General features: G+C 46.8%; 2 protein-coding genes and 1 long non-coding RNA gene across 7 annotated transcripts in view; 2 read left to right on the top strand and 1 right to left on the bottom strand.

The window, feature by feature from the left end:
- Positions 1-5,380: 5,380 nt before the first annotated feature.
- LOC131186617 (uncharacterized) lies at positions 5,381-27,770 on the bottom strand. Its single transcript, XR_009152398.1, has 3 exons — positions 27,677-27,770; positions 9,033-9,116; positions 5,381-7,716 (listed from the first exon to the last, which is right to left on the bottom strand). It is a non-coding gene; the product is annotated as an uncharacterized LOC131186617 (long non-coding RNA).
- On the top strand, positions 9,697-19,366 carry NPAS4 (neuronal PAS domain protein 4). The gene is made up of 8 exons (XM_058160375.1): positions 9,697-10,566; positions 11,001-11,152; positions 11,545-11,647; positions 12,253-12,502; positions 13,371-13,480; positions 13,596-13,734; positions 14,150-15,492; positions 16,816-19,366. Exons 1-8 carry the CDS (start codon positions 10,392-10,394, stop codon positions 16,842-16,844), a joined length of 2,301 nt encoding a protein of 766 aa, XP_058016358.1. The 5' UTR covers positions 9,697-10,391; the 3' UTR covers positions 16,845-19,366.
- The window catches only part of SLC29A2 (solute carrier family 29 member 2), a 29,162-nt gene continuing 25,173 nt past the window's right edge, over positions 23,785-27,773 (top strand). Inside the window, exon 1 of one of the 5 annotated variants that reach the window (XM_058160379.1) lies at positions 23,785-23,830. The gene's annotated coding sequence lies outside the window, so the exon portion shown is untranslated. Of the gene's footprint in view, positions 23,831-25,099; positions 25,558-27,478; positions 27,766-27,773 lie in introns of those variants that run through there. The other 4 variants (XM_058160377.1, XM_058160378.1, XM_058160380.1 and 1 more) reach the window with 4 other exon arrangements.

Below are 27,773 nucleotides of genomic sequence, written 5' to 3'. Positions count from 1 at the left end.
CCAAATGTGGGGGGGGGTCCTATGCCACACACCCCACATTTGGCACGCCTGCACCGCACATTTGGCACGCGGCGCGCATGCGTGGCCAGTGGACCAGTAGCAGACTGGTTCAGATTTCACCACTGAGTACTATCACTTCTCGTCGTCTTAATGATATCCCTCTGTTGATGCAGCCTCGGACTGTATCGGCTGCCACATCATTTTAGAATGTATTTATTTAGAATTTAGAATTTATTGGCCAAGTGTGATTGGACACACAAGGAATTTGTCTTGGGGCATACGCTCTCAGTGTACATAAAAGCAAAGATAGCTCCATCAAGGTTCAACATTTACAACCCAAATGATGGTCGCAGGGTACAATTTAACACTTAATGATGCAACACTTAATGATAATCACAGGGCACAAATAAGCAATCAGGAACAATATCAGATTTTTTTTTTAGGTTTTAATGGAAAGCTGGCCCATGCCACTAAGTTATCTTCGTGCCAAGATGTGGGGCAGCCAGGATGGGGAAAAAAATGGGGTTTTATTTGGCCTTTTTCCTTATCTTATAGTTCTCTAACATCCCTGTTCCCAACTATCCTCTGTTCCGGCACAGAACATACAATAACAGAATGGTAAGGTGGGGGGTGAGTCCTTGGGGGGGTGTCATCTAGTCCAACCCCCTGCCGGAGCAGGAGAATCTACCCCATTTCAGAAAAACGGCCGTGCAATCTCTGCTTAAAAACTTCCAGCGATGCTTGGAGAAGAACCTTTCAGCTATAACAAGCCTCTCTCCTCCAGTCCCTGAGATGCTACCCAAAACATGTCCATCCCCTGGATGCTGTTGCTATGGTGATGTGATGCAGGCTGGGAGGAGGGAGGAGGGAGGGGAGGCCCGAATGACGCAAGAGCTCAGTTGCTTAGCGCCACTTGTTTTTTTTAAAAAAAAATTTCTCCCAAGCTTTTTCTCCAATTTTGGCTGCAAAAAAGGGGAATGAAGCTGCGTCAGCTCGCCTTCCTCCCAGCCACGTCGCGATGGCTTTAAAGGGACAGAAATCCATTCAGGAGGAGTGGGAATGTGAGGCCTGTTTCTCTGAAAATTCAGCAACCGTGCTAGGCACCCCGACCTTCCAAACCTTCCTTCCCCGTCCGATTCTAACCAGAGAGGAGAAAAATGTGGCTTTTTTCCCCCTCTCTTCCCCCTCTTACGGTGTCTCCCAAACCGATTCTCCCTTGCCCTCCAATCCAGCAGCCGTTGGCTGGCATTCAGCAGTACCTGTGGCCACCGACTGCCGCAATTCTGTGCTGAGTCGGAGGAGTTATTCACGGCCTTGGGGAGCCCCTCCCGCCTCCCCCAGGATTGAGGAGTAAAATGGTGAGATGAAAGTGTTAAAATTGATTATTATTATTTTTTTTGGCCTTAAAAGGATGGGAGCTGACAAGGAGCTGATCACCTGAACTCTGACATGGGGAGATGGAGGGGGAAATGGAGGGGGAAGAGGAGGAGGAAAGAAAAGAAAGGAAGGAAGGAAGGAAGGAAGGAATAAGAGAAAGGAAGGAAGGAAGGAAGGAAGGAAGGAAGGAAGAAAAAAAGAAAGTAAAGAAAGAAGGGAGGGAAGAGGAGGAGGAAGGAGGAGGAGAAGAAGAAGAAACAAATCCATTGTTATGTGCAAAGTCTAGGCTCTGAACAGCCCCGAGCTAGGCTGCAGTTCAACAGGTGATGCTCTCTTTCTCCCAGTAAGGTGAACAGATGGAAGGGATTGGATTTCAGGAAGCAGAATTGGGGACAATTCTTAACATGCTCTAACAGGTCAATGGGTAAGGTGCAAATGATCGGAACCCCATGAGTTTAATTCAAGGAAAATATCTAAGATTGTCCAACCTTAAGAGTCGTTAAGATTTCAACTCCCAGAATTCCCCAGCCAGCATTCTGGGAATTGAAGCCCACAGGTCTTCCTCCATGAGATAGATAGATAGATAGATAGATAGATAGATAGATAGATAGATAGATAGATAGATAGATAGATAGATATTTGACTCAACATCTGATAGATAAATGGATGGATGGGCGGGATATAGATCATATAAATTAGATACAGATTAGATATAGATGATAGATAGGTAGGTACGTAGATAGATACAGGTAGGAGATAGATAATAGAGATGGGTAGATATTGATGGATGCATGCATGGATGTATAGATAGGAATAGGATAGATAGATAGATAGATAGATAGATAGATAGATAGATAGATAGATAGATAGATAGATAGATGATAGACAGACAGACGGACAGAGACTGACTGACTGACCACAGGAAATCAGGATTTATGGTCTAGTGCTGGGTGTGTTGCGAACAGTGGCTTATTTAGCAAACCAAGACTGATTGCAACCCAGCTGCATTTCCCACCAGGAACTATGCCAAAACCGTAGCTGAGGATTGTAGTTTAGCATGCTACGGAAACTCCTACAGCGTGGGCTGTGAACGGTGGCTAGCCCATGGCCTCGGGCCATTGTGGGTTGCTCCTAAGCTGAAGATACCTCGTTTCAGTGTGTGTGTTTGTGTGTGTGTATCGAACAGAAGCAATTGGGGTCCAGGTTGCGCAAATATCAATACCAGGACGGAGCCCGGTCCTATTTGCTAAAGGAAGCAGTAACAGTGAGTTGGAAGGGACCTTGGAGGTCATCTAGTCCAACCCCCCCGGTTCGTGCAGGAGACCTGTACTAGGGAGTCAAACTGTTGACCTTTCTGATTGACAGGCTCTTAGCCACTGAGCCAAGCTAGTCAAACAGAAGGACTGGATAAATTTGATGATTTGGTGTTTGTTTGTTTTTCCAAATTTGCTCTCGGGGGAACAGCAGCCGGTAGCCTCTCCCTGCAGGGAAAAAAACGAACCAAAGAATCTTGAATCTGTGACCTACCCTGGGGTTTCCATAACTCGGGAATTGATGGCAGCATTTTTGGAGGGTTTTTGCCTTTAAACATCTGGGCCATCTTGGTTACAAAATCTCCAGACTTCCTTCTTTGTTTTTTTTGTCGTCGTCTTTTTTTTTTTTCTTCTCTCTTTTTTTTTTATGAGTCCTAGCTAGGTAGAAAAGTAAAAATAGAGTGTGCTGAGTTATTAAAAGTAACAGATTAAAGGCAGGATCGGTGCGGGGGCTATTTTATGTAACCAGGTGGCAGCCCGGCGATTGGTGCGTTTCTGCCACCAAACCCCTCCTCTCCTTCTCTTCCTGCCTGTCTGTCAAATATATTCTCCCCTCCCTCCTTCCTTCCTTTCCTTTTTTCCCCCCTCGATTTTGAGACATGCGCAGCTCGGTCCTTTCTGCTCAAGCACAGACGTTGCTCGAATCGATCAGGAGAGCTTTGCTCACCCCAAAGAATAACAAAGAGTCGGAAGGGACCTCGGAGGCCTTCTAGTCCAACCCCCTCTTGCTCCAGCAAGAGAGCCTGTACCCATGGTCAGACAAACCCACCGTCCAGTCTTTTTCGGAAAAAACCTCCAGGGATGGCAGTCTGTAGAGATTCTCAGTCATCCATGGTTGTCCCAAAGGTGCTTTCCCCCCCCCCCACCCACTGGACTTTCTTGGTGTTTTGTTTTGTTTTTCTTTCTGAAAATGTTTCGCTTCTCATCCAAGAAGCTTCTTCAACTCTCACTGTTCCCACCCTCCAGTCGGAGCTGAAGAAGCTCCTTGGATGGGAAGCGAAACGCCTTCAAAAGAAGAAGAAGAAAAAACCCCAGGAAAGTCCAGTTGTCTCTTGAAGAAAAAGCACCTTCGGGGGAACCATGACGTGGGATGACGGAGAATCTCTACAGACTTTTAGCTGTTCAATTTGGGATGGACGCCCTTTGAAGGGTGTGGGAGTAAGAATGGATTTCCAGAGGGGGAAAAAATTGCAGACTACAGGAACCATTTGCACCAATCGGGTGGACTCAGAGGAGATAAATAAACCTCCAAGTGGCCTCTCCGACGCTCTAAAAAGGATGCAAAGGACCAGCTGCCTGCAAGGAGTATCAATCCTTCCCTTCCCCACCATCCAAGTCAGAGCTGAAGAAGCTTCTGGGATGAGAAGCGAAACGTCTTCAAAAAGAAAAAAACCCAGAAAGTCCAGTTGCCTTTTGGGGAAAAAAAAAAAAAGCAAGGGACAACTGTGACCTGGAGGACTGAAAAGCTCCATAGACGTTTACCAGATATGTCATTCCCCTGACCTACGACCATTTTTCACACTTAACGACCATTGCAGCATTTCTGCAGCCATAGTGGTGCAGTGGTTAAGAGTGCAGTACTGCCGGCTATTTCTGCTGCCTGCCGGCTGCCTGCAATTTGGCTATTCAAATCTCAGCAGGCTCCAGGTTGACTCAGCCTTCCGGCCTTCCAAGGTCCTTAAAATGAGGACCCAGATTGTTGGGGGCAAGAGACCAACTCTGTAAACCGCTTAGAGTGGACTGTGAAGCACCGTGAAGTCCCTTCCTTCCTTCCTTCCTTCCTTCCTTCCTTCCTTCCTTCCTTCCTTCCTTCCTTCCCTCCCAGTGCTTAGAATGCAGCATTGCAGGCTAATTCTGCCCAGTGCCACCAGTTCGATCCTGACCAGCTCAAGGTTGACTCAACCTTCCATCCTTCCGAGGTGGGTAAAATGAGGACCCAGATTGTCGGGGGGCAAGAGGCTGACTCTGTAAACCGCTTAGAGAGGGCACTGTAAAGCGGTATATAAGTCTTAACTGCTATCACTATGGCTATTACATTCCTCCAAGATTGATTTTCTCAACATCAAGTACCCATCTGGCTCCTTCTTGGATGGGTACAGTGTACAGTTTGGGCTTTGGGGAAGGTTGGAACCCCTCCCTCTCACCGAGTTATTTACAATCTTCCCCTTATTGGGGAAAAAGTACAACCTGATTGCCAAACCGCCCACTCGTTTCCCCCCCCCTCTTTCTCCCCCTCTTCTTTCTCAGTTCTCTGGCTGCCGGCTACAGCGTTGGCCGCCCCCACACGCTGCAGCAGCAGGAGAACGCTTGGACGTTACAGCGCCTGAATTACAAAGCGCAGGCTGTGTGTGTGTTTGTGGCTGTGTGTGTGTGTCTCTCCTTCTATACGCACTCCGGGCTGCTATATTTAGCCGTCCCGTTGCTGTTTTTAGCTCCTTGATTCAGAGCCCAAATTAGCAGAAAAGAGGTGAAGGGGGGTGGGGGGAAGAGAAGACGACTCAACTCAACTTTGGCAAAGAGCGGGGATGGATTTGAAGAAGGGAAGGGGAGAATTTGCGGGGTGGGGGGGTGGTACAGTACCGGGGAAAACAAACCCTTCTGCGGACATCAGTTGCCCCCCTCCCCAAAAGCTTATCTCTCCCCTCCCTTTCTAAACCCTTCTCCCCCCTCGTCTCCCAAACCCACCGAGTCAACCGAGCCACGATGACAGAGTGATTCACGGTCACCGTACGAATAATGATTCACTCCGCTCCCCGATCGACGCTCAGCTGCGAGTTGGCCTGCCTTTGAATCTGCCACCATCTTCGGTCAATCGATCGGTATAGAGCTGGGAAGGGGACCTTGGAGGTCTTCTAGCCCAACCCCTTGCTCAGACCCGTTCGCAACAAAGGCTCTCTCCTTTCTTGGGCATAGGCTACCTTCCCACCACATTCTAAACCCAGGTTCCCCAAAGCCGATTACTGTCGTTGCATTCCCGTGCTTTGTCCCCAAGCCAATAGTAGGTAGTCCTCGACTTGCGACCAGTGGTGGGTTCCACATATTCTTGCCACCGGTTCGCCCCGCGCATGCTTTCCGCGCATGTGCCCGGCCTAGAAAACGTGGCGAAATAGGACGACGTTACATCCGGCTTACCGGTTTGCTCGAACCGGCTGAATACCATCTCGGCTTACGACCACAATTGAGGCCCCTCCTTTCTGTGGCTAGTTGTGATGTTTTCGTCCCATTGTACCTCCTTGCCGGCCACCGCCAGTTGGCGAAATCCCTGCAGCTATGACGCGGCCATTAAGTGGATCTGGTTTGCCCCTTTGACGTTTGCTTGTCGGTTGGGTCGCCAAAGGGGATCACGTGACCCGCCCTCCCCCCCTCCCCCCCGGGAGACTGCAACCGTCATAAATAGGAGTCAGTGGCCAAGCGTCCGAATTTTGAACCTGTGACCCTGGGGATGCTGCAATGGTTTGTGCAAAAATATGGGCCCTAAGTTGCTTTTTTTGGTGCTGTTGTAACTTGGAACGGTCACTAAACGGATGGTTGTAAATAGAGGACTATATTTTCAATCCTAGTCAAGAATGTCGTCCAAGGCCAACCATTGGATGCTCCCTCAAGAGCGGAGTCTCTGCAGGGAGGGTTGGTTGTTCCCATCCTGGTGCCTTCTAAGATGTCTTTATTTGTTTTATTCTACTTATATTCTGCCTTTATTACTTTTATAAACAACTCAAGGCAGCAAACATATCTAACGCTGCTTCACCCTGCTGTTTCCCCACAACAACAACAACCCTGTGAGGTAGGTTGGCCGGCTCAGAGAAAGGGACTGGCCCATCCACCCAGCTGGATTTGATGCCTAAGGCGAGACTAGAACTCACTGTCTCCTAGTGATTGGCCCAGCTGGCTTGGCTTTCATGCTAAAGGGAGACTAGAACTCACTGTTTCCTGATGATCGGCCCAAAGTCACCCAGCCAGCTTTCATAACTAAGATGAAACTAGAATTCCCCATCTCCTGGTGATTGGCCCAAAGTCATCCAGCTGGCTTTCGTGCCTAAAACTAGGGTAGAAACCACTTAGTCCTGGTGATTGTCTCTTAGTCATCCAGCCAACTTTCATGCCTAAGGAGGGACTAGACCTTTATCAACCGCAATGATTCCCTTAACCACTGTGGCAAGAGAGGTCATAAAATGAGGCAAAACTCATTTAACAAATGTTTCGCTGAACCAGGGAATTTTTGGGCTTCAATTGTGGTTGTAAGTCAAGGACAACCTGTACAAGAGAAAAATCAAAGTCTCAAAGCAAGTTTAACTCTTACTCTCATCACGAATAAGTCCAGGGAGTTTTATTGGCGCAGGTGTGATTTGCCACTAATTATTCCCACCATGTTTTGTTTTTTTAAAAAAAAAGAACTTCCCAGTCTAGCTAGCTTGGAACTCTGAGATCTCCTGGTGGCCTTCCATCCATGTCCTATGCAGGCTATGGCCTGTTTAAGCTTGTAGCCCAGGCAATGTCAGCCAAATACCGCCACCTGCTGGTGCTGAAGAAGATTTTTTCGTAGGATTCTACAAATCAAATGCAGCTCCCGATAAACTTCATGGCTGCTACGTCCGTGCGATTCTCTTGGGGAGGTCGAAGTAGTGATGCGCTCCTCCCGCCCCCACTTTTGCAACATCCTTGAGCTTCCTTATGGACCCCACAACAAGTCCTAATCAAGTCTGACCTTGCTAGAGATCAGCTCCAGTTGGCAAGGCTAGGCATGTTTCACAATCTCTAACCATGCAGTTTTTCATGCCAGAGATTCATAGAACATAGAATGAGAACATAGAATCTTGCCGAGTTCCCTAGGGAGTGAAATCCACGTGTCGGTTATCCAACCGGACGTTCTGCAGCTTCGAATTTGCACATTTGCAACTCTTCCCCTTCTTGCATCTGGAATGTTGTCGGCTCATTTCTTGGTTCTGCCCAGAAAGACAACACTAGACTCATATTGGATTTTTTTTAGGAATTGCCGTTCCTGGACCAGTCAGTTGCATAAACAGTCTGTCTGCATTGCAGAAAAGTGATAATTGTATAACTGTCAAGTTCTTCTCCTTGGGAAATCAACACACATAACTAACTGGAGCTCTTACACTATGGCATGATGGGAAGAGGAGAAGGGAAAGGAGAAAGGAGAGGAAGGAAGAAGGAAAGGAAGGAAAGAAAAAGAAAGGAAAGAAGGGAGGAAGGAAGGAAGCAACGAAGGAAAGGGATGAGGGAGGGCGAAGAAAAGAGGGAAAGGGGAGAGAAGGGAAGGAAGAATGGAAGGGAGGAAAGAAGGAAGGAAGGAGGAAGGGCGGGATGAAGAAAGGGACGAAGATAGGGAGGAGGGAAAAAGGAAGGGGAAGGGAGGGATGGAAGGAAGGAAGAGAAGGGATGAGGAGGGACGAAGAAAGGAGGAGGAGGAAGGAAGGAAGGGGACAGGAGATATGAAGGAAGGATGGAAAGGGATGAGGGAGGGATGAAGAAAAGAGGGAAGGAAGGAAGAATAAGGAAAGAAGGGAGGGGAAGAGAGGGATGAAGGAAGGAAAGGGATGAGGGAGGGACAAAGAAAAGGAGAGAGGGGAGGGAAGGAAGGAAGGGGACAGGAGAGATGAAGGAAGGACGGAAAGGGATGAGGGAGGGATGAAGAAAAGAGGGAAAGAAGGAGGAGGGAAGGAAGGAAGAATGGAAGGAAGGGGAAGAGAGCGATGAAGGAAGGAAAAGGATGGGATGAAGAAAAGGATGGAGTGAAGGAGGGAAGGGAAGGAAGGAAAGAAAGAAGGAAGGAAGGAAGGAAGGAGAGAGAGAGAGAGATGCTAAAAGCAAACCCAATATTCCTTAAGACAGGACTCTGCATAGTTTTGGGGGACAGCTTCTAACTTCCTCCCTCCATCCCTCCATCCAAGAGTGCCTCCTTGTTTCTGGCAACTTCCAGCCACAAGGGCAGGATCCTCTTCATCACAAAGAGCCAGTCGCCTCCCACCCCATCTCAGCTTTCACGCCTTATATGGAACCAGAGATGTATGCAAAAGCAAAGCTAACTAATTTAGGTTATCTCTGCAAAGGGGAAAGGAGAGGGGGGGGTGAAAGGAAGTAAAAAAAGAAAGAAAAAAATGAAGAAGAATAAGAATCACCCCAAATGGGAGATAGAATGCTGTCACTTTTCGTAGTTGCTTAGCAACCACAGAGCTCAAAAAGAACCTTTTCTCTCTCTCTCTCTCTCTCTCTCTCTCTCTCTCTTTTTTGCTGGGTCTATTTTTGGCCTTCACAGAAGAGAATGTTATTTAAGGCCTGGCTTGTTTATTTACTGGGAAGTTTAAAAGAAAACCAGAATAGACTCACCCTTTCGATGGCTTTTTTTTTTCTTTTTGGGCGAGAAGGGAAAATTCCTGGACAGAAATCCTAAATAAAAATATACCTAGAACACTTTATTTTACGAATAAATAGGAGAGAAAAAAGACAAACGTTTAGAAGCTGTTCTGAAAAGTTATTTTAAAAAACAGAATCATTTGTGGGGGTGGAAAAGGGAAAAGAACAGATTTACCCCCCCTGGAACGCTGCTGATAATCTTACTGGTAAATATTTCTTTTTTTTTTTTTTTTTGGAGACTGCATCAAGAACAGCTTCTTTAAACTACAAAGGCAGCCCCTACAACCGGGGGGGGGGGAAGTAAACAATCACACATCCCCCCTATATATATTAGATAGATAGATAGATAGATAGATAGATAGATAGATAGATAGATAGATAGATAGATAATAAATAGATGATATAGAGACAGATAGAGATAATAGATAGATGATAGATAGATAGATAGATAGATAGATAGATAGATAGATAGATAGATAGAAAGAAAGAAAAAGAAAAAGAAAAAAAAGAATGTCATATTAAGATACATCATTCTGAGTTGATTTTTCACACGGTTCAGGCCTAATAACCCTGCAATTTGGATGTGTCCCGCCCCCCACCCCGCTTTTCCTCCAGTATGTGGGTTTTAAGAGCAGGGGCGAAGGAATCTGGAATAAAATCAGACCCATTTTACTTGGGGCCCGACAGGAAACGATTGCGATGGAAGGAAAGAATAAAGAAAAAGAGGAAAGAATAACACGGAGCAAAAAAAAAAAAAGATCGGCTACGTAGCTTTGAGCAAGAGACATGAAAGAGAGAAGAAAAGGAAGGAAGGAAAGGAAAGAAGGAAGGAAGGTATGGATTTGAGAAAGAACAAGATTTTGCAAGACGGGAAAAGAGAAGGAGGAAGATGTTAGTGCCAGTACTAAATTGCTGCGACTGAGAGAGAGGAAAAGAGGCACGCAGAGCTGTGATCCCGACACTCAAGACTCTTGTTTCGTCTCCTAATTCGGTGCAGTGTTTCCTTGGTTTCCTCCTCCAGCCTCCCTCCCCCCCCACCCTTCCTCACCACGTCATTCAGAAGCCAGTGACGTAGGGTTCCCCCAAGCCCGTGGAAGCGGGGGGGAGCTGGCTCTGGCAACCCTCTCCCTCCATTGATCTGAACAAGTCTTCCCGCCCCATTTTCCTTAATATGCCAGTGCCCACACTCCCAACCGCCTATAAAAGATGGAAAGCAGGCATCTTCGACAGATCCACAGGCAGGCATCCGAGAGAGAAAGAGAGAGAAGGAGAGAGAGAGAGAGAGAGAGAGACGGAGGCGGCTGAGCTGCGCGGATCTTCTTCCCAGCCAAGATGTACCGGTCCACGAAAGGAGCCTCCAAGGCACGGCGCGATCAAATCAACGCGGAGATTCGACATCTCAAGGACCTGTTGCCGATTGCCGAAGGAGATAAACTTCGGCTCTCTTATCTCCACATCATGTCGCTGGCTTGCATCTACACTCGGAAATCCATCTTCTTCTCCAAAGGTAGGTTCGGAAGACCCTCCGAGAGGGGGCTGGGGGGGGAAAGGATCGAAGAGAGCCTGGGGTGGGTGGGTGGGTGGGTTTACTTCTGAAGTTGGGCGAGGGGCTGCCTTCCTGAAGCGCCTGTCCTTGTGGAGGCTCAACAGGTCTCTCTCCATGGTCCTGAAACGGCCAATGGAGAAATTGCACTGGGATGCTGTCCGTGGTGCTGAAACAGAGCCCCTCCAAGACTTTACTTGTAGTGACCGCTGTCCATGGTGCTGAAACGGCCAATGGAGAATTGCACTGGGGATGCTGTCCACGGTGCTGAAACAGGGGTCCTTCAAGACTTTACTTGTAGTAACCGCTGTCCATGGTGCTGAGACGAGATGCCAATGGAGGGCTTTTTAAAATCATCATCATCATCATAATTAAACCCCTGTCCTGTTTTTCAACAGGTGAGACTTTGGAAGGCCTGGAGGGCTTGCTTTCTTCCCTGGACTTAGACGATTTCATGCAGACCCTTCCCGGTTTCCTTTTGGCGTTCACGGGCGAAGGCAAACTCATCTATGTGTCGGAGAGCGTGGCTGAGCACTTGGGACATTCTATGGTACGTACCATGGGCAGACTTGTAAAGAGGGGAAGAGGAATACCTTGGTTGTAAAACAGGGGAAATGATAGCCCTCCTTTGAATTATCTTGGGTTGTGACAGCAGGCTAACCTTGTGTTGAGCTGTATTACAAGAGCATTTCATTGAAGCCATAGCCTTTCCGTTTCTCCAAAGCCGAGACTTATTAAATTAGTCCTAGATAGTCACCATAAGCAGTTTGTCCGTAACATGGATAGCTCTTGAAGAGGTTATTTTCTTAACGGGAGTAAATGTATTTGTGAAAGTCTGTTGACTTTGGAGATTCCTATGTGAAGCTAAGATTTCTGATGACTCCATGACTAAGAGGAGCGAGTTTAATTTTGCAACTGTTCTCCTCCCACTTATGCCTGCAGGTGGATTTAGTGGCCCAAGGAGACAGCATCTACGACATTATTGATCCAGCAGATCACTTTGTGATGAAGACTCAGTTGGCGTTGCCTTCTCCATTAAATACCGGTAGGTGTTTCTTTGTGAGAAATGAGTGTCGTGCAGGGGATAAGGGGAAGCATTAGACATGTGTTTGGGAAAGGAAATCTAAATGAGCGTGATGACGAATTGAAAGTTGACAGGTGACCTGTTAGAACAGAACGATGCCTTGCAGAGTTTAATTCAAGGGAGAAGCTATGACAGCTCAGCTTTCATCAGAAAAACTCACATTCAGGAGCCGATAAGAGTATGAAATGTGATGTCCCATTAGTATGGAGAAAAAGCAGCGTGGCATTTCTGGAGAACAACAATTCAGGGCAGTGCTTGTCAACTGTAGTCTTTTGAAGATATGTGGACTTCAATTCCCAGGTCTACAAATCTTGAATTGGCCAAGATTGAGAAAGGTGATTCTAGGATAGAGTTTCCAATCAGAGGAAATTCAATCTGTGTTTAAGACATTCATTTAGAAATAGATCTCGTGCAGGAAAAAAATAATATGGCTTGCCAAGTCTAGGAGAGTGGAACAAGAGATTGGCTCAGCAAGGGGATCGGTTTGAGTATTCTTCAATGTATTATGGCTTTTTCCATCTCTCAGTCTTCCTCTTCTTTTTCTTCTGTCCCTCAAACCAAAACAGAACGCCTCTTCCGTTGTCACTTCAACACTTCCAAGACAATCCGGCGTCAAAGCGCAGGAAATAAGCTGGTTCTGATTCGTGGACACTTCCACCAACCTCCTCCAGGTTCTTATTGGTCCACCAATCCTGTCTTCACGGCCTTCTGCACTCCTCTAGATCCTAAGCCCAGAATGGGTCAGAATTCGTTCTTCCTCTCCGCTTTTGAGAGTCGCCACACAAAAGACCTGGCCATCGTAGATATCTCTGAAAGGTGAGAGGCCTTATAGAAAAGGTGAAAGATCTAGACTAACCTAGAACAGGGGTTCTCCAAACTTGGCCATTTTAAGACTGGTGGACTTCAACTCCCAGAATTCCTTAGCCAGCATTTCCCAACTTTTAAGATGGGTGGACTTCAACTCTCAGAATTCCTCAGCCAGCATTTGCCAACTTTTAAGATGAATGGATTTCAACTCCCAGAATTCCTCAGCCAGCATTTGCCAACTTTTAAGACAGGTGGACTTCAACTCCCAGAATTCCCCACAGCCAGCCATGACGGCTGAAGAAGTCTGGGAGTTGAAGCCCACCAATCTTCAAGTAGTCATGTTTAGCGGTCCCTGGACCGAGAGGAACATAAGGAAAGATCGAGAAAGAATTTGGTGGGCTTGTTAAGCCAGGAGGAACTTCTGTCCACCTGAGACACCGAATAACCAGTGTTGATGCAAGGGGCATGCACAAAAATTCTGCCGTATTATTTTTCCCAACAATTTCCTTTTTGGTTGAAAAAAAAAAATTGGGGTTCTTCTTGGATGGGACTTTTTCAGGAAGTGTGAGAATTTAAGGAAGGTCACAGAAGGTTGAGAGTTCTCTTCCATCTAGTATTTCCTCAACCTTGGCTGCTCAAAGATGGATGGGATTGAGTTGCAGGGGCTGGGGGATTCTGAGAGTCGAAGTTCGCCTGCCTTCAAGCAGCTAAGGTCGAGAAGATTTAAACAGGCTCAAAACTCAAAAACAAATCAGCAAGGAGCACTTTAAATGCCTTGGGAGCAAAATCGAAAACTTTGGCAGGGGGTGGGGACTGTAAGATCCAGGACCATTTGTTGCTGCGAAGCCCTGATCGCGATTTCCTCTTCATATTCTAGCGTGATCTTCCACCTGGGCTTTGAGAAAAGCGAGCTCTTCTGCAAATCATGGTACGGCTTGATCCATCCTGAAGATCTCAGCCACGCTTCAGCCCAGCATTACCGACTGCGTGAGTTTCTTGTCCTTTCCTCCATTCCTTTGGGGCATCAAGAGCAGATGTGGGGCGAAGCGATTTGGGGTGACCGGGTCCCTCATTTTCCTTTTTTCCTACTCGTTAACTCCAGTCGGTGATCAAAGCAACGCGCAAACCGAAATGGTGATCCGTCTCCAAGCGAAAGATGGCGTAAGCTGGATCTGGATCTACTCGCTGCTTCGCTTGGAGAATGCAGAGACTCCCATCGTTTCTCACAACTACGTCATCAGGTAACCCCGTGGTGAACTCTTTCTGAGGTGGTGTGGGCTTGAGATATGAGTTGGTTCTTTGTGACGTTGAGAAGTGTTGAGAGAGGGACTGGCTCAGAATTCACCCAGCTTGGTTTCATGCCTAAGGCGAGACTAGAACTCACCGTCTTCTGGTGATTGGCCCAAAGTCATCCTGTCAGCTTTCATGCCTAAGGCAGGACTAGAACTCACCGTCTCCTGGTGATTGGCCCAGAGTTACCCAGCCAGCTTTCATGCCTAAGGCAGGACTAGAACTCATGGCACAAATTTCTTGCTTAGCAACATCGATGGCAGTTGTAAATTGAGGACTACCTGTATTTGACCTCTGCCTGTCTTGACGACGAGAAGTCTCCCCAGAGCCTCCTTCTTACTTTCCCGTCTTCCTTTTTCTCTGCAGCGATTCCGAAGCCTGGTGCCTGAAGCAGCAAATCTCCGCCGAAGGATCCCAAGGCCCGTACGCTCTTGAAAGTAGCACCACCTTCTTGGAAACTCTTCTGTCTCCTGGACAACTGTCCAGTCCTGATCAAGTCTTCACGCCCATAGCTGGCACTCCCACCGCCACTCTTGTGGCCCCGACATTCGACTTCAGCACCACCGGGGTCCCCGAAGGCCCTACAGCGTTCGGCGAGCCTCCGGAAGGCCTTCCTGAAGAGATGATGGAACCTGGGAATATCTCCTCCATCGAGGACGCCCCGCCAGGTTCCTCCCTCAGCCTGCTGGTCAAAGAGCCTGGCTACGGGTACGTCATCCTCCCGCCAGGACGTTACGGACCGACGTTTGCAAGCGAGAAGCCCAGCGGCAAATCTGCATCCAAAGATTTGCTCTGCACCCCTCCTTACACCCCTCACCAGAGTTCGTCTTTCCTCTTTGGAGCCCAGGAGCTTTACGGAGCCCACGGTGGAGGCGGCCCCACGGCCTTGCCATCGGGGACGGCGGCTTCCGGTGCCAACTCTCCCGCCAGTCTCGCCGCTGTGACCGAGCTGTTCTACGCCCAAGAACCCTGCAATGTTCTCTATGAGAAACTCCCCCCGACGCCGGATAGCCCCGGTAACGGGGGCTGCGCCGTCATGAGCTTACCGGAGATCCGAGGTCCCCTCTACGTTGATGTGCCTATGGTACCCGAAGGGATCTTGACTCCGGAGGCTTCGCCCATCAAGCAGACTTTCTTCCGATATTCCGAGAAGGAGAAGAACGAAATCGAACTGCTGGCTCAGCAGATCTGTAGCCTGGCGGAGACTTTCGGTTCCGCCACTTCCCAAGAACTCGCCGAAGACGGCGCTGGGACTCTCCGAGAGGACGCGCCGTGCCCCGGCCCTGAACTGTCTCCCGCGCCCGAACCTTGCCCGGATTTCCAACTGCCCAAAACCTGGAGGAGCGTCGACTTCTCTCTCTTGACCTGCCTGGAGGAAGACAACCTCCTGGAAGAAAACGCTCTTGAGACCCTCCTACAAGACCTGTCGACCTTTCTCTTTGAGAAAGGGGGGGCAGGGATGAGGTGCCCCCGCCACCAGTTCTGCGGTGGCGACGTCAGTAGTCCAATCGGCTTGGACACCGAAGATAGTAGCCCAGGAGCCTTCGCTCCCTCGCCAAGGATGGACTTAGCTCCAGAAGAGCCATGTTTTTTGGAAGACCTGACTGCCTTCGAAACAGCCTTTGAGACACGTGCCTCAAACTCTCCCTCTAAGGGGTTAGATGAGTTGTATCAACTCCAGAGCCAAAGTCCGAGAGGCTTCCAAGAAGGTAAGCTGGGGGGGGGGGTCAGAGGACAGGCAGCGAATTTGGGGACAGGACGGGATGGGGAGGTCAGGGGAGTAAGGGTAGGACGGAGGGGTGACCCACAGGTGCTTTTTTGAAAGGCAGTTGGAGGTTTCTTTCTTTCTTTTCCTTCCTTCTTTCCTTTTTCTTTCCCTTCTTTATCTCTCCTCACTCCTTCCTTTTTTTTTTCTTTCCTTTCTTTTTCCTTCCCTTTTTTCTTCCCTTTTCTTCTTCCCTTTTCTTCTTTCTTTCTTTCTTTCCTTCCTTTTTCTTTCCTTTCTTTTCCTTCCTTCTTTCCTTTTTTCTTCCCTTTTCTTCTTCCCTTTTCTTCTGTCTTTCTTTCCGTCCTTTTTTCTTTCTTTCCTTCCTTCCTTTTTCCTTTCCTTCCTTTTTCTTCTCTCCTTTTCTTTTCTTTCTTGCTCTTTCTTTCTTTCTTTCCTTCCTCTTTTTATTTCCTTCCTTGCCTCCCCTTCCTTCCTTCCCTTTTTTCTTTCTTTCCTTCCTTTTTTCTTCCCTCATTTCTTTTTTCTTTCTTTTTTCCTTCCTTCCTCTTTTTATTTGCTTCCTTGCCCCTTTCTTTCTTTCTTTCTTTCTTTCTTTCTTTCTCTTTCTTTCTCTTTCTTTCTTTCTTTCTTTCTCTTTTCCTTCCTTCCTTCCTTCCTTCCTTCCTTCCTTCCTTCCTTCCTTCCTTCCTTCCTTCCTTCCTTCCTTCCTTCCTTCCTTCCTTCCTTCCTCTCTCTCTCTCTCTCTCTTTCTTTCTTCTTTTCTTTGAGAATGTTTTGCTTCTCATCCACGAGAACTGAAGAAGCTTCTAAGATAAAAAGCGAAATGTTTCCTAAGGGGGAAGAAAAACCCTAGGAAGTCCACTTGCCATTTGGAAAAGCACCTTTAGGGCAACCATGACCTGGACGAGTTAGAATCTTCCTAGACAGGGTTAGGGAATGTCAGAGAGTCCCCATTCCCAACTGGGGAGGGGGGGGAGAGGCCTTACAGAATTGGGACAGAGGTGGCTGCATTCATTGGCAGCACATCCAAACAAAAGCTTAAGAAAAACCCAACCTAATTCCCAGAATTCCCCAGCCAGCATGTTTTAAGCTTTGTGGATTTCAACTCCCGGAATTCCAGTCCGTTGGCCTGGAAAGAAATCCTGAGAATAGCCAATCTTAGATTTAGAAACAAGTTTCTAGTCCTTAATGTGGGAAGGCAGGCACCAGAAAGCATGTGATTTGAGTTTTGAAGCGTGGAAAGAGAGTTTGCCGTCCATCGACTGATCTCTCTCTCTCCCCCTTTTCTGTCTCCTTCTTTTAGATGGAAGCGAAAACGATCCTTCATTTTGAAATAAGTCTGTGACTTACTTGCTCCACGTATGGCATATTGTCATATCTTTAAGAAGCTACATCCACCAAGAATTTTCCCCAACCCTCCGGAAGTATCCTGCGGATTTAAAAACAAAAAACCCTGCAAAACCCTGCACCCAACAGTTTCCGTTGGAGGGGTTTTTGGCAGGGGAAAAAAAAACACTTTTTTTTATTAAAAAAAAAGGAAAGACAAGAAAAGAAAAACAAGCAAACCATAGATCTTGATTCTGAGATGTCGGTGTGAGACTAGTTACTCAGAGCTAAGGGAAGGACTTGTTGTAAGTGGATTCACACATGCTATCGTATTCACTCGTAGTGAGAAAACCTCTATGTAATTTACTAAGAAATACCAGAGGGGGGGGGGGCTTTGGGCCCAACGGCTCCTTAAATCATGATTTAACGCCAAGTTGGAGCAAAGCCTTTTGCACCTTTGGGGGATTTGTTTCCTCGTCCGGTCACTTAATCTTTCGCCCCTGCTCCCTGGAGTAAAGAATGTGTAGGTGGTACGAATACCTACGATAGTAAGGGCCAATGGCTGGTAATGCAATAATGGATTTTATTGCCTTGCTATTCTCGCGTAGTGTATTTCTGTTTGTACAGAAAGACTGCCTTTCAAAATTTGGGGGACCTGTTTTCCAATCTGATTCTTTTTTTTTCCTCTTTCTTTTTAAATTCGCTTTGTGATGGTTATTTAAGTCTTAGCAGGTTCCTCTAAGTCAGAGGTATATAATCTGAGCTCCTAAGGCTTCCTGTGGCTCCTGAAACCCTGAGCAATTCCTTGTTTTTTAACACAACAGGGAGAAAAAAAACACACAAGGCACTGGAAACAGTGTGAAGGGACCTGAATTGGTTTCATGTGGCGGATTTGGGGGGGGGGGAAGAAATAAATATCATGCGGGATGGGAGACCACCAGGAAATTTTAGGGCCCCAGACTTAGCCCAGGCTAAGTCTGTGGCTGTATTCTTGCCAAGAACATTATATGGATTTTGCCGCCTTCTGTTCACCCAGGGCTCAAATCTGTCCCCATCGATTCTTGAACGTATCTTTTTGGATTGTCGATAAAATCGGAAAGGCCTGCAGTTCGAATCCCTAGTACAGGTCGTCTGCCTGAGCAGGGGGTTGGACTAGATGACCTCCAAGGTCCCTTTCCAACTCTGTTACTGTCACTGTAACCAACTCTGGCTTCCTACCAAATTCCAGATTTTTTTGGGGGGGTGGGGGGTGTTGTTTGCTTTTTTGTTTCAATTGCGCATCAAATGAGATAGAATAGAATGACAAAAGTTGGAAGGGACCTGGGAGGTCTTCTAGTCCAACCCGCTGCTTTCGGCAGGAAACTCCCTACACCGCTTCCGACAAAACGGTTATCCGATCTCTTCTTTAAAAACTTCCAGTGTTGGAGCATCCACAACTTCTAGAGGCAAGTTTTTTTTTTCTATTGATGAAGAACTCAAGGCTTCTTTCTTAACTCTAGCTTCCAACAAAAATCAGGGTTGGTTTTTTTTTTTTTTAAATTTGGTTTGTTCGCTTGTTTCAATTGCACATCCCCCCAAAAAATCTTCCCACCCATCCTGTTTTGGTGTGACCAAAACATTTCCTTTGACAGTGGAATCTGCTGTGTAGATAACCACCATGTGAGTTACTCAGATTTATTTATTTTTTTCTTCTAATCCCTTTGGTCCCTCCGCGCATATCCTACAACGGGCGGGGCCTGGTGGGCTCCGTGGCCGGAGTCTTCGTTTTTGTCCACGCAAGGGGGTCACGCAATCCCTTTGGGATCTGACCCTTGCCGAAAAATACCCAGCGGTCAATGGCGGAGACGACATTCTGGAAATTGTCTCTTTCGGCGCCTTGTGTTGTTCTGTCAACAGCACTACTCAAGCAAGTGGGAAAACTTTTGCGAGAACCGTGGTACAGGATAAATACCGATGTTTCTATTCTGCTGCGTTCTAGATGTACGTGTTTAAAAAAAAATGTTTTTTTAAATTTTGAATAATATGGCTTGTGACAAGCTTCGGAAAATGTTCCCCAGCTTCCTCGCGGGAGCAGAAATTGGAGGCTTTGGTGTCTCCAAACTTTCTGCTTCCTCTCGCACAACTCCACAACAGCCCCGCTACCCTACTCTTCCTTTCGTTGTCACATTGTTCGAATGGTGACATCCTCTCAGTATTACGCTGCCTATGTCGGTAAAAGCGTTTCCTACGAGCCCGTTTGAGGGTTGCAACCCTCCAAATGTCATTCAGCTTAAGCCACGCGGTGTTCAAAATGTGGGACTTGTTGTATATATATATAAAAAAAAAACCACGCGCCTGCAAGGTTGCGCAGGAAAAAAAAAAAAAAAAACAACCCAACAACAAGGCCACAATGCAATCGGACAGGGTTTGCTTGTCGATTTTGTACGAAGCCTGTAAATTGTACTTTTTCTAAAATGTTGCCTGCTCCTGTGTGCGGTGTTTTATCGACAACCTTGACGCCTTTTTGCCGAGTCTGGATGTGAGCTTTTTGCAATAAAAGGAAACACAACACTGAGAAGCAACCTTCAGAGCGTCTGTGTGTTTGTTTTAAATTAATGGTAGCCTCTTTTTTTAATCTGCAGGTGGTTTTCTGTAAGGCAAGGGTCTCCAACCTTGGTCCCTTTAAGACTTGTGGACTTCAACTCCCAGAGTCCCTCAACCAGCTTTGCTGGGCGTTGAAGGGAACTCTGGGAGTTGAAGTCCACAAGTCTTAAAGGGACCAAGGTTGGAGACCCCTGTTTTAAGATCTGTGGACTTCAGCCTTCCCAACCAAATTTTGCAATGGGGGTCTGTTTTAACACAGGAACCCCGCACTGTCCCTTCCCCAAAATCCAGCAAGAGAATTATTTATTTATTTGCCAAGAACCAGACTGGGTGGGTTTCAGCAGGTTCTGACCAGTTCTGGAGAACCGGTAGCGGAAATTTTGAGTAGTTCGGAGAACCAGTAGTAAAAATTCTGACTGGCCCTGCCCCACCATCTATACTCTGCCTTCCAAGTCCCAGCTGATCGGGAGGAAATGGGGATTTTTGCAGTAACCTTCCCTTGGATTGGGGTGGGAATGGGGATTTTGCAATATCATTCCCCTGGAATGGGGGGGGGAATGGGGATTTTGCAGTAACTTTCCCCTGGAGTGGGGTGAGAATGGGGATTTTGCAATATCATTCCCTTGGAGTGGGGTGGGAATGGGGATCTTGCAGGAACCTTCCCCTGGAGTGGGGTGAGATGGGGATTTTGCAATATCATTCCCCTGGAGTGGGGTGAGAATGGGGATTTTGCAATATCATTCCCCTGGAGTGGGGTGGGAATGGGGATCTTGCAGTAACCTTCCCCTGGAGTGGGGTGAGAATGGGGATTTTGCAATATCATTCCCCTGGAGTCGGGTGGGAATGGAGATTTTGCAGTAACCTTCCCCTGAAGTGGGGTGGGAATGGGGATTTTGCAGTAACCTTCCCCTAGAATAGGGAGGGAATGGAGATTTTACAGTATCCTTCCCCTGCCACTCCTACCAAGCCATGCCATGCCACGCACACCAAGCCACACCCATAGAACCAGTAGTAAAAAAAAATTGAAACCCACCACTGCCAAGAACGTATTAGGTAATTATATAAACATGGATTGAATATATAAAATAGATACAAATAGAGGAAACGTTAGGACAGGGACCGTAGGCACGCTGGTGCGCTTATGCACGCCCCTTACGAATGGGGTGAGGTCAACAGTAGACAGTCTAAGGTTAAAGTTTTGGGGGTTTGGGGAAGAAACCACAGAGTCAGGTAGTGCCTTCCAGGCATTGACCACTCTGTTGCTGAAGTCATATTTTCCGCAATCAAGTTTGGAGCGGTTTACCTATTGTGTGCTCGTGTATTGTTGTGGTTGAAGCTGTAGTAGTCATTGACAGGTAGGACATTGTAAGGCAGGTGTTTTTATGTACTACACTTAGGTCAGACCGAAGGCAGCGAAGTTGTCTAAGCCCAAAATTTCAAACCTAGTGGCATAAGGTATTTTGTTGCGAGCGGAGGAGTGGAGGAATCTTCTCGTGAAATATTTCTGGACACGTTCAATTGTATTAATGTCCGATATGCAGTGCGGGTATTGTATGTCCTTCGGGAGAAGGGCGGTATACAAATTAAATTATTATTATTATTATTATTATTATTATTATTATTATTATTATTATTATTATTATTATTATTATTATTATTATTATTATTATTATTATTATTATTATTATTATGTGTTCTTGGGGTTTCCAAAACATTTCAGCACACTCTCCAAATTATTTCACCGAGTCCCGAATAATAAGTGTTATAAGGGACCTTGGAGGTCTTCCAATCCAACCCTTTGCACAAACAGGAGACCCTATACAAGGATACTTGACTTACGACCACAAGTGAGCCTAACATTCCTGTTGCTAAGCAAGACAGACATTAAGTGAGTTTTGGCCCCGTTTTGCCACTCCTCTGGCCAAAACTATGAAGTGAATGACTGCGGTTGTTAAGCGAGGAACAAGGTTGTTAAGTGGATCTGGCTTCCCCATTGACTTTGCTTGTCAGACGGTCGCTGAACACATGACCCCAGGACACGGCAACCGTCATAAATATGAACCAGTCGCCAAGCGTCTGAATTTTGATCACGTGACCATGGAGATGTGGCAACGGTCATTCATAAGTGTGAAAAACAATCCTAAATCACTTTTTTTCAGTGTCGTTGTGACTTTAAACGGTCACTAAACGAACTGATGTAATTCGGGGACTGCCCGTACCGGGGTGTCCAACCTTGGCAGCTTTCAAACTCAGGGCCTTCAACTCCTAGATCTCCATTTTGGCTGGGGAATTCTGGGAGTTGAAGTCCACAGCTCTTAAAGTTGAAGGCTGAGGAATTCTGGGAGTTGAAGTCCACAGGTCTTAAAGTTGAAGGCTGGGGAATTCTGGGAGTTGAAGTCCACAGCTCTTAAAGTTGAAGGCTGAGGAATTCTGGGAGTTGAAATCCACAGGTCTTAAAGTTGCAGGCTGGGGAATTCTGGGAGTTGAAGTCCACAGGTCTTAAAGTTGAAGGCTGGGGAATTCTGGGAGTTGAAGTCCACAGGTCTTAAAGTTGAAGGCTGGGGAATTCTGGGAGTTGAAGTCCACAGGTCTTAAAGTTGAAGGCTGGGGAATTCTGGGAGTTGAAATCCACAGGTCTTAAGTTGAAGGCTGGGGAATTCTGGGAGTTGAAATCCACAGGTCTTAAAGTTGCAGGCTGGGGAATTCTGGGAGTTGAAGTCCACAGGTCTTAAAGTTGAAGGCTGGGGAATTCTGGGAGTTGAAGTCCACAGGTCTTAAAGTTGAAGGCTGGGGAATTCTGGGAGTTGAAATCCACAGGTCTTAAAGTTGAAGGCTGAGGAATTCTGGGAGTTGAAATCCACAGGTCTTAAAGTTGAAGGCTGGGGAATTCTGGGAGTTGAAATCCACAGGTCTTAAAGTTGAAGGCTGGGGAATTCTGGGAGTTGAAGTCCACAGGTCTTAAAGTTGCAGGCTGGGGAATTCTGGGAATTGAAATCCACAGATATTAAAGTTGAAGGCTGAGGAATTCTGGGAGTTGAAATCCACAGGTCTTAAAGTTGAAGGCTGGGGAATTCTGGGAGTTGGAATCCACAGGTCTGAAAGTTGAAGGCTGGGGAATTCTGGGAGTTGAAGTCCACAGGTCTTAAAGTTGCAGGCTGGGGAATTCTGGGAATTGAAATCCACAGATATTAAAGTTGAAGGCTGAGGAATTCTGGGAGTTGAAATCCACAGGTCTTAAAGTTGACGGCTGGAGAATTCTGGGAGTTGGAATCCACAGGTCTTAAAGTTGAAGGCTGGGGAATTCTGGGAGTTGAAATCCACAGGTCTTAAAGTTGAAGGCTGGGGAATTCTGGGAGTTGAAATCCACAGGTCTTAAAGTTGCAGGCTGGGGAATTCTGGGAGTTGAAGTCCACAGGTCTTAAAGTTGAAGGCTGGGGAATTCTGGGAGTTGAAGTCCACAGGTCTTAAAGTTGAAGGCTGGGGAATTCTGGGAGTTGAAATCCACAGGTCTTAAAGTTGAAGGCTGGGGAATTCTGGGAGTTGAAATCCACAGGTCTTAAAGTTGAAGGCTGGGGAATTCTGGGAGTTGAAGTCCACAGGTCTTAAAGTTGCAGGCTGGGGAATTCTGGGAATTGAAATCCACAGATATTAAAGTTGAAGGCTGAGGAATTCTGGGAGTTGAAATCCACAGGTCTTAAAGTTGAAGGCTGGGGAATTCTGGGAGTTGGAATCCACAGGTCTGAAAGTTGAAGGCTGGGGAATTCTGGGAGTTGAAGTCCACAGGTCTTAAAGTTGCAGGCTGGGGAATTCTGGGAATTGAAATCCACAGATATTAAAGTTGAAGGCTGAGGAATTCTGGGAGTTGAAATCCACAGGTCTTAAAGTTGACGGCTGGAGAATTCTGGGAGTTGGAATCCACAGGTCTTAAAGTTGAAGGCTGAGGAATTCTGGGAGTTGAAATCCACAGGTCTTAAAGTTGGAGGTTGGAGAATTCTGGGAGTTGAAATCCACAGGTCTTAAAGTTGCAGGCTGGGGAATTCTGGGAGTTGAAGTCCACAGGTCTTAAAGTTGAAGGCTGAGGAATTCTGGGAGTTGAAGTCCACAGGTCTTAAAGTTGCAGGCTGAGGAATTCTGGGAGTTGAAGTCTATGTGCCTTAAAAGTTGCACGGGACAACTGACAGTCCAATTTCTTCTTAAAAACCTGCAGTGATAAGAGACCTTCACCCCCCACCATCTCTGCCCCCCACCCCACATCACAAAGAAACGTGGCTTTGGGGCGCCCTCTGCTGGTGAAAAGAATAATAAAGTTATTATAAAACTAATTTGGCGGGAACTGGGACATGGGCGGAAGTATTGTACTTTCCTTTTGTTTCTTGCTACTCAAAGTTGCACCTGTGTTACCCGCCAAGGTAAGGAGTTTGGGGTGCTGGGAATAGCTAATTCCCCTCCCCCCTTTTTTTGGGGGGAGGGTGAAGCTCCCATGCAAAGTGTGGGGGCGGGGAGGAAATCCGTGCAACATCTTTTTTTAAAAAATAGGTTTTATACAATAAGATTTTTTTTTAAAGGGGGGTGCTGCACCCTGTAGGGTGCTCGTTTTTTAAATTTGGCATTTCCCACTTTCAGGAGCTCTCCTCGTGGTCTCCCATCCATGCATGCAAGCACCAGACCTGACTTTAGGTTGCTTGTCCGAGACAAGAGAAAGCGGCTTGTTTCCAAGCCACGTGGGTTCGGGCTGTGCTACTCGCGTCAATTCGGGCTCAGCGGTGGGCGGAGGGGGGGCCCGCACCGATGGCACGTTCACACGTCGATCGCGGCTTAAATGAAGCGTGTCAAGGCAGCCCTGGCGCTCTCATCTTGGCACGTCTCCTGGCCAAGACTTCTTTCCGACAGTCCTAGCTCAGCTCAGTCCCACCGGATCCACGCGCGGATCTTTCCTCGCGGATCCACGCGGATAGGCAAACCTTCGACCGATGGCTGAATGTGGCTGGTCTCCCTCTCCCTTCCTCCCTCCCTCCCTCCCTCCCTTCCTTCCTTCCTTCCTTCCTTCCTTCCTCTTTCTTTAATTCATTCATTCATTCTTTCTTTCTTTCTTTCATTCTCCCTCTTCCTTTCCTTCCTTTCTCTCCTTCCCTCTCTACTTCTCTCCTTCCTTTGCCTTTCTTTCTTTCTTTCTTTCTTTCTTTCTTTCTTTCTTTCTTTCTTTCTTTCTTTCATCCCTCCCTCCCTTCCCTCTCTTCCCTTCCCTTTCCTCCCCTCCTTTCCTGCCTCCCCTCCCTCCCCCTATTTTTCTCTTTCTTTCCTTCCTTCCTTCCCTCCTTTTTTCTTTTTTCTTTTCTTTCTTTCTTTCTCTTTCTTTCTTTCCTCCCTCCCTCTCTTCCTTATTTTTCCCTTTCCTTTCCTCCCTTCCTCCCTCCCTTATTTTTCCCTTTCCTCACCTTTCCTTCCCTCCTTCCTTCCTTCCTTTTCCCGTTCTTTCACTCCCTCCCTCCCTCCCTCCTTTCCTTCCTTCCCTCCTTCCCTTCCCTATTTTTCAGTTTCTTCCCTCCTTTCCTTCCCTCCTTCCTCCCTTCCCTATTTTTCCCTTTCTTTCCCTCCCTCCCTCCCTCCTTTCCTTCCTTCCTTCCCTCTCTCCCTTCCCTATTTTTTCCCTTTCTTTCCCTCCCTCCCTCCCTTCCCTCTCTATTGGTCCCTTTCCTTCCTTCCTTCCTTTCCTTCCTTCTTTCCTTCCCTCCCTCCTCTATTTCTCCCTTCCCTTCTTTCCTCCGTGGCCGCTCTGCTGCCGAGCCCGGGGAGCGCGCCACAGAAAGGGAAGGAAGGCGGCGGGCGGGGGCTGCGGGCCGAGCCTTCCCCCGGCAGAGGTCGCGGAGAGGACGGCGACGCTGCCAGCACGCAGACGCCGAGCGGGGCCGGCTCCTCCCCGCCAGTTACGGGGGTCTCGCCATGAACCGGGCCCGGCGGGCCGCCGCGTCTCCTGCACCGGCGGCTGCAGAAGCCCCGGCCGGCTCGGAGGCTCCGGGCATCCCTGGGAGAAGCCGCGGCTGCCTCTTCCCCGCAAAAGCTCGGCCTCCCGCGACTCGGGTGATCGGAGCAGGTAGGAGCCGCGGCGGAGCCGCATTCGCACGACCCGGTTACCCGTGTAAGGTGTTCATCTGGGTTTTCGTGGGAAGGGCTGGTCCCGGGCAACGACACCGGGGGAGCCGCTGGATGGGACGGAAGAGAAGAGGGGTCGGGGGCACTTTTGGGTCGTGGGAAGGGGACATAGGAACCAGCCCCCTCCCCAAGCCTGCTAACTAGGCTCAGATCAGACCTGGCTGGGGCATTTGGGGTGTGGGAACCCCCAACCCGGGTTTGAAACGAATCAGACCCTGGTTTGGGAGAAGGTGGTTTGTGTAAATGCAGCAAGCAGCCCCTGCAAATCTCCCACCTTCTGCCAAGCCAACCCCATAAGCCAGCTCTCTCTCTCTCTCTTCTCCCTCTCATCCATTCGTCTGTCTTGTCTATCTATCTATCTACTCTCCCTCTCATCTGTCTATCTCTATCTTTCTGTCTGTCTATCGATCAATCGATCGATCGATCTTCTCTTCTCATCCGTCCGTCCATCACTCTGTCTGCCTGTCTGTTTCTCTCTCTCTCTTCTATTTTTCTTTCTTTCTATCATCTATTATCTATCTATCATCTATCATCTTTTTTTCTTTCTATCTATCTATCATCTATTTTCTATCTATCCATCTATCTAGTGATCATTTATTTTTCTTTATATCTATTTTCTATCTATCTATCTATCTATCTATCTATCTATCTATCTATCTATCTATCTATCTTATATATCCATCCATCATTTTTCTTTCTTTCTATCATCTATTATCTATCTGTCTATTATCTTTTTTCTTTCTATCATCTATTTTCTATCTATCATCTATTTTTCTTTCTATATCTATTTTTCTTTCCATTTCCTATCATCTATTTTTCTATGTATCTATCTATGTATCTATCTATGTATCTATCATTTTTCTTTCTATCATCTATTATCTATCTATCTATCCATCTATCTATCATCTATTTTTCTTTCTTTCTATCTTTCTATCTATCTATGTTATTTTTTCATTGCAAGGCCAAAATCCGGAAGCAATTTTCAGAATAGAAACAAAAGTCGGACAGATGCAATTAGGGGTAGAAAATTAGTCAACCCACTGGAGTCCACTCTACAAATAATCCGGGACAATGCGAATAACCTCACTGTACTTTCAGAATATAAATCTGATACCAGCTTTTTTTTGATGATGATGATGATGGTGGTGGTGGTGTGAAAATAAATAAGAGTGCCAGGTAAACCCCCATATCAGTTCTGACTTTTCAAGATTTAACCTGGCTAGGTAGGAGCCTTGCTTAGCCACGTGGCCATCTTCACAGCAAGTTGATTCTTCAAGGTCAGGATGAAAGGTCGTAACCCTGAATCGGGTCTAACTGGTGCGAACTGGCCGGTTTTAAAAGACTTAACTAAATCAAACAACCATCTATAAAAATGCACCGAAAAGCCTTTGACCCAGCCTGGCTTTCTCAATTCTGCTCCACATTGCACAAACATCATTCTCTCTCTCTGTCTCTCTTTTTTTCATTATAAGTTTTATTTGTACATTTTTCTTTAACTTACATAAGTGCTTAATAATACAGTGCATTGTCGGGTCAATTTACTTATACATAATATCAGTAATAGTAACAATGTTTACTTCTCAAAAGCAGTATTCTTCCGACTTCTAATTTCTCCGTTTGGTTTAACTGTTTGTAAAACCAATCCCCATGTGAAAAAAAATCGTCTGTGTTTTTCTTCTTTGTCTTTTTTCTTTAATGTTAGCCTCTCCATTTCCTCGCAATCTAATTTTTTTTTAAAAAACTATGTTTTCATCTGTTGGAATTTCCTCCATTTTTCCACTGTTGTGCAAATACAATTCTTGCTACTGTCAGTACATGTAATATTACATATACAACCCCTTGATCATATTTTTCTGGCAGTATAAAAAGAGCTGCCAAAAAAAGCCAACACAGTTCTAGGCTGCATCATCCACCACATATAATAGTACGAGCCCGTTATGCTTTCTTCTTTTCAACCAAAATTAAATCTGGTGTGTGGCTAAGGCCTTATTACTTTATATTTGGACATCCCAAAATATTTGACACCTGCTAGTTTTATTTTAAACTATATATTCTAAACAATTTTTCGTTGCTTCCCCAATATTTTTGGGGAAGTAGGTACTTACTTCCATCGGGGTGGGAAAAGTAAAAGAGGAATTGAGAGCTGGTTGGGTTGACTGGTTAAGCCACTCAAAGGCAAAGAGAGCAGGAGACGGTGAGTTC

The sequence above is a fragment of the Ahaetulla prasina genome, chromosome 17, assembly GCF_028640845.1.
Source record: "Ahaetulla prasina isolate Xishuangbanna chromosome 17, ASM2864084v1, whole genome shotgun sequence".
Classification (NCBI taxonomy): domain Eukaryota; kingdom Metazoa; phylum Chordata; class Lepidosauria; order Squamata; family Colubridae; genus Ahaetulla; species Ahaetulla prasina.
The sequence above is the reverse complement of the archived record's forward strand: the minus strand, read 5'-3'. Positions and strand labels throughout refer to the sequence as shown.